Source organism: Homalodisca vitripennis, unplaced genomic scaffold, assembly GCF_021130785.1.
Source record: "Homalodisca vitripennis isolate AUS2020 unplaced genomic scaffold, UT_GWSS_2.1 ScUCBcl_133;HRSCAF=1324, whole genome shotgun sequence".
Classification (NCBI taxonomy): Eukaryota; Metazoa; Arthropoda; class Insecta; order Hemiptera; family Cicadellidae; genus Homalodisca; species Homalodisca vitripennis.
In genome coordinates, this window is record NW_025776255.1 from 1 (window position 1) to 6,870 (window position 6,870).

The 6,870-nt window shown below is 31.0% G+C and overlaps 1 protein-coding gene across 1 annotated transcript; it reads right to left on the reverse strand.

The window, feature by feature from the left end:
- Positions 1-5,275: 5,275 nt before the first annotated feature.
- LOC124370376 lies at positions 5,276-5,762 on the reverse strand. The gene is made up of 2 exons (XM_046828662.1): positions 5,662-5,762; positions 5,276-5,555 (listed from the first exon to the last, which is right to left on the reverse strand). The coding sequence occupies exons 1-2, from the start codon at positions 5,760-5,762 to the stop codon at positions 5,276-5,278; spliced, it is 381 nt and encodes a 126-aa protein (XP_046684618.1).
- Positions 5,763-6,870: the final 1,108 nt, after the last annotated feature.

Genomic DNA, 6,870 nt, shown 5'->3' on the forward strand with positions numbered 1-6,870 from the left:
AATATTGTTTATGTTTCCATTTGAGATCTATGGTTGTTTTATTTGATAGGATTACTGCTGTTATTGATACTTCAGTATAAATTTTCAAGCCTATGGCTGGATTTGTTCTTGTGGTAAAAACCAAAAAACGTGTACAGACTGAAAATTAATTCCACCAGAACTTATTAATATCCAAGCAATGTAGAAAAACATATAAGTCGGTAAGTAGGTATTTTGGGTAATTCAATTAATTCTCGAGATATCATCCTAAAAATTTATTTTATTAATGCCCCGCACAATCCCATGGTTTAACATGAGTTACATACACAATTTTTGCTGTGAATTTATTTACAATTAGCAATATCGAATTACATAACTGTTTATGTATCTATATTGTGTTGGCCTTAACTCAGCAAAGCATACCTGTCATACCCTAACTCGTAAAGCTTCCTCATTGGCGACCAAAGACCCAACACATTATGTAGTACAATAACCAAACGTTTAATAACCCAAACAGTATAATTTAGAGAAGATAAACTTAAAAATTCTCTCCCTGTTTTATAAGTTAAATTTAGTTACCGGCATTTTATATTTGTCTTCTTTCATACATGTGGGGTTATAGTTTTTTTCGTAAGGTCAAGCATATTACAAAGGAAAGTATTTTATAGTTTTAGGTTGAGGCGTTATATCTAGGAACATTTCAATTTCATAATTCACAATACACCTATATTGCAACCTATATTGCAATTTACACTTAACCTTTTTTATTTTAACAGATCATGAAAACTGTCATCGCAGCCTGATTTTGAACGTTTATAAAATAATCGTTGCATTTAAATAGTATGTTTACTTTCAATCTATATTCAATGCAATCTATTAAACCTATCAATTGAATGCAACCTACCTAAAATTACATAAGTACACCTGAAGTGTTGGAGATATTATATATTTTAGTTATAAGAAACGCCTTTAATGTTATTTTGGATAATTAGTTTTCCTTTACAATATAAAATATTTACTTCTGTTTTTTAGTATTTTGTTGAAATAAATGTGATTTGATTTGATTTCAAGTAACCTACTCAATACAATATTGAAACATTACCTTGAACTATAATATATCTCATTATATCTTCATCTAAATCTATTGCTCGACAATAATATTCTTTAAACTCCTAAAAACATATAAAATGAATATCAAATCAGAAAATATATATAATATTAATTTAATAAGCACTTTTATGTTCATAGTTATATTATAGTAACATTTATTTAATAAAATGTAAGGAACAAATTTAGTAAGGTCTCAATAATAACGAAAACAAAATCATTATGAAATTTAGGTGAGTAAAAACCATCAAGCTCATGCGCGCTTGTGTGTATGTGAATGATTCATGTACAATGTAGGTTTTATGCAAAGAGAAAAAGAAGTGACTTGTTTGAAGATGAGGATGCGTAAAAGTATATTACCTGTTAATATTAAGCAAACTCATTTATTCTTATTTCAACTTTTCCTAAAGCAAATGTTAAATACTTTCATTACAAATAAATATTTTAGTGAGATTATCCATAGTGAGTCATAACTTTTTTCAATTATTCATATGAAGTGGTTTTGTATTATGATCAACGGTTATATGGTTGTATTGTCAGCACCTCCCCAATGTAGTATACTTAGAATTAATTATTCCTAAACAAGTTTTCTCATTTCATTATCTTTCATAAACTTCCTTACAAATTTAAGCTCTTAAAAATAAACTAAAAAAAAAGAAATGATATATTCTTAAAAGTACTTGATTTCTTTTTATATATTTTATATTGTACATATGTGATACTGTTATCGCATCAGTTACTGTGTATGTCTTATCTTGTCTATCGCCTTGTCGATCCTTCGTATTAGTAAAGTTATTTATTAACTTCCACTGATCAAGAATATTTCTATCTTGCATTTAAAATGAGCGCCTATAATTTTTTTTTAATTTCCTCAATTTCGTTTCTTTAAAGCGCTTATATTATTTTTATACAAATGTATGCCGCACGGCCTACTCTTCAGTGAAACTGGTAGGTGGTTCCTTATTTAATAGTTTTATTTAATCTTTCATTTACCCATTGAATTTTCAAGTTTTATGAAACTACCCCATGTCTATACCATTGAACTGTGTTTCTTAAGGTACTTATACAAACCCTCATGACACCCATTCAATGACTCATTTATATCAGTGCCTTGTAATACACTTTTTTTCAAATCGTCGTATCACCAACTAGATATTTTTTAACTTTCAAACGTAGAATTTTCTTGGTTATTATGATTATAACTAGATTAACCCTTTATAAATTTGTTCAAATATCTAGTCAGGAATTAAATTTTAAATGTTTATTTCCAAAATTTAAAAACATCAGAATCAAATAGCATTCAGTTGTACATAAAGTGTGTAAAAATTTTTATATTATTTTAATCTTAACCTTTTTTAACAGGAAATTCGTGACAACGTGTAAAATCGGTAATGTTTTCGCTATCGACATAAATACAGAAAATAATTGTATTTAATAATCTTATTCTTATACTAAATGGTGGGACAATTTAAGCAAATGTTTTTAAGTAACACCTGATTACGTAGCTTTACCGATTACCTAATCGGTAAAGCTATTATGGATATGTTTCTATTGATTCTACGGAACTATGTTAAAACAAAACAAAAGACACAGTGTTAAAGGTTTATTAATCCGTATAAAGGTCTATAACTTTAAAAGTAAAATTAATAAAATAATTTAAATAAAGCTGTTTTACTGATCATTGATATTAAAACAAAATGACGAAAGCATATATGTTTTTAAATCATTTTTAACACAAAATATAATGTTTTAAGCATACGTTATTGATATGAAATAAGCGTTATCTATATATCATTATATTTCTATTATACCACATGTTTTTATGTAAATTTTAATGTAACAATTAAGAATATATAATTACAGTACAATTACAATTTACAGGCGCTTATACGGGGAAGTGTACAAGGGCAAAACAACATTGAAAAGCTCTTTTGTAAGATCTCACATGCGTTGTAAAGGAAACGATTCTATTTAGCTTCAGGCTTCTTTTGAAGAAAACTAATTCATTCTCTTTGATTTATATATTTAAAGTTTAATTAGTTATAAACTCTCTTTACTTTAAGAGTAGGAACCTGGTTTCTAAGTTTAATAAAATTTTAAATGTGTTCATTTGTCAAAAATTCTGAACTCTGATAGATGACAATTAATTACTAAATGATAATATCATAAAATTCAATATATTTAAGTGTTTTGAAGTAAACTAATATTATAATAATTTTTTAAGAAATCCTACGAGAAAACCCGTATTTAATTGATATTGTGTAGTTATTACCAGAATGTTACATTATAGTAGCTATGTTTTACTTTGAAAGATGTTATAAATCTTTGATGGAAAATGTAATTGCATAATTTATATCGTTTAATTGCTAAGATTTATTGGTGCATAATGTATATAATCAAAAGAATTAAATGAATGTTGACTCAATCTAAAATATAACGTGAAGTAAAACCATATATATGTGTAATTATAAAGCACAGTATTGCGGCATACATAAAAAGAAATGAAAATTCTCTTTATTTTTCAGGCGAAGTTAGGACTACATAGTCTTTTATTACACTTAACTTGATTATTAGTATATGTAAGTACAAGCCATTTGTAATTTTCTAAATAAAAATCTAATCAAAAACGTTTTAAAACATAAAATAAATATTTGCTATGTATTCTAAAACTAACAACAAATCACTTAAAAAAAACTAAATTGAACTATAAACTTTATACTGTGTATAAAATTAATATTTGATTATAAAATAATATTGATCATCCATTGTAAACAAAAACTAAGTCAAAATATACAACATTACAATTAAAACATTCTATTTATATTAAAATTATTTACTTACACTCAAACATTCATTCATTCTGTCTGCAACAAACCATGACTAGCGATCCTGGGGCACCACGGCCGCGGACATTCGCTGCAAAAAATACAACTTAACAACCGAAACAAACCAATCCCGGCTCTCTAAAGATTTTTAAGTATATAGAAGAGAATTCCACATACGGCAAGCAGACACTACAAATGATTTATTAAAGACAGTCGTTCTGTGGTGGGGGATTCGCAACGTATTTTGGAAACCCGGTTTTAAGGATAGAGAAAAGTAAAAATAGGATTCGGAAAACCCTTAGATCTTGCAATTTTAACGTTGATATTAGTACATAATAAGGTGAGATACCTGTATGCTCATCTCGCTTTCAGTTAAACAAAACTCGTAAACAATAATTTTGGATTTTCTGCAATCTATTATTCAAAACCACAGTCATGTCATTAACCACGGCACAACAGTAGAGGAAGTGGGGAAATACGAGTGATTTAATCAGTAAAAGCTTTGTGTGGTGTGGTAGAAATCGTTGCATTCTTCTCAGCGTAAGTTCCCATTCACGTAAGAACCTCTGTGGAAAATCCTATATGTCTCAATTTTTCTTCTAATAAAGTGTGATTAACAGTATCGAAAGCTTTATAATAGTCAAACTGTACGAATACATTGCACTGTTTTTGATCCATGGAAAACCGGATGTCATCTGTAATTCTCAATAACGCAGTTTCAGTACTGTGATACTGTCGAAATCCAGACTGATAAATCTTAAGAATATTTTGCGATTGTAGAAATTGAGTAATTTGAAAATGCACTATTCGTTGAAGACGTTTTGATAAAGCATGCAAGATTCTGATAGGCATGTAGTCTTCCAGAAAAGTAGATGATGGGATCTTGTTTAGTGGACGGATTTGGGCAATCTTTCATGCATTATGAAAAATACCAGTTCACAAAGATTCATTAAAAATTTAAGTAAGAGATGGGAATATAGCGAACTAGACACGTTTCTCCAGTCGAATTGATATGTCATCAGCACCAGTTGCATTGGTACTGATTCTGTTGATTACATGCAGGACATCCAACTGCATCACAGGCTTAAATTGGAATAGAGGATATACATGCTCCGGGGGGGGGGCAGATTTTGTAGTTGGTTGATGTAATTTTGCAGAGCAACATTATTATTTGGTCGAGAAATTAAGAGAAAGTAATCATTTAAATCATTCAAGGGAACTTGGACTGGGACTGAAGAGCGCTGCTTGCCAAAGCCCAAATTTTCCAAACTACGCCACATGACCGTTGTAGTCTTTTTCTTATTAGCAAATAACGTGTTGATTTATCTCAATCTAGAATTTCGAAGGCTCTGCCTAACCCTGTTTCAGAGTCGGCGATACTGATCCATGGTCACCGCATCACCAATCCTCCTGGCTTTCCGGTAGACTGTGTCTCGTTGAGCCATTAAATTTAAAATGTCTTGAGTGATCCAAGGCCCTGGGCGCCTTTTATTCACTCGTTTTTCAACTGGAGCATGCTTGTTGAAGAGTGACAGAATCAATGAGTTTAATGTGTCCACCATTTCATTAACGGTCGACTGAGTTTCTACAGAGTGCCATGGTGCTTGAAGTACATCTTCTAGGAAGACATCATCATTCAAACACCTAAAATCCCTATATTTAAAGAATCTTTCAAAAGGCTTATGCATTTTATAGGAAAGCACACAGAAAATAAGATCGTGTTTTAAAAACTGCAGGGATTATAAGTTGCCCTTTGTGAACAATATCATTAAGATCGCTAACTGCTATAATGTCTAAGTGGGTGTGGGATTCAGCAGTGTGGTGAGTATCGTCCAGTGGTACAATAGTCATGTTGCAACATTTAAACATATTATTTAGTTTTTTGTAATCATTTTTCTGTGTTTTCATGAGTAAATTAGTGTTCATGTCACCCTTGATTGGTTCACGACTGTAGCACGGCATCAGGCGCAAGAGAAAATCCTCAAAGTCAGTCAAATGTCCAATACCTACAAACTCCCAGAAGTAGGGCATCCGAACCAGACAATCAAATTTCTAAGAACAGATATTCAGGTCTAGCCGAGTACTCCTGAGGTAAAGCATCCAATAAAGTAACCCTTAAATTTTGTCTGGTGTATACCGCAAAACGTCTACCCCCTTTATTGATTCAGTCGTTTCTGTGGAGAACTTATCCACTTATTGTTATCTCACTACTGGGAATACTTGGCTTTAGCCATGACTCTGATATTAAAATAATGTCAAAAGTTTGCTGCCGAAATATAGCACTAATATCGTCCACGTGCCCCCTCAATGAATGAGCATTAATATGGGCAGCTTTTAGTTGTTTGGGATAAGGGGACAGTTCATGTAGCAGGACTTGACCGGTATCAGGCGGAGGAGTGGATGAGGGAGGTGGAGGAGAAGCCGGGTCGGAGTCACTGTCAGCCGCCCGACATCCCTACAGCTGAGCCACGACCGCCCCGCCACCAAACCTCGCTGCTACAGACACACATACATACAATCCTTTCATTTCAACACAACACATTAATATGAAAAAAGTAAACAAATATTCCATGTTAGATACGAAGAGAACGAAATACACACAGCCTTGCACTCCATAGATACTACTAATAAATATATAGTGGTACTAAAATAAAGTAGGAGAGAGAGATAAAAAATTTCATTTAAATAATTGATAACTGCTAAAATTGAAATAGTATTAGGTGTGAAAATGGTATGTAAATTAAAAAAAAATTAAATAATAAACTTTTTAAACAGTTTCAAACAAAATACTACTTGTTAAACATAGTTAAATCAATCATTAGATATACTATATACAACATGGATAAAACTTAAAAATCCTACAAATAACATTATATTGTTGTCCTAAAACTAAATTATACACACATATACACACACTCACTACTAAATTACTACATTTATTACTGCATACAACCTCGCA

Excerpts from the sequence above, each read along its gene's own strand:
- LOC124370376 (XM_046828662.1), bottom strand. The coding sequence starts at position 5,762 with ATGACTATTGTACCACTGGACGATACTCACCACACTGCTGAATCCCAC. Across the intron at positions 5,556-5,661 it reads AATGATATTGTTCACAAAGG|GTGTTTGAATGATGATGTCT; the intron begins GCAACTTATAAT and ends TAGGGATTTTAG.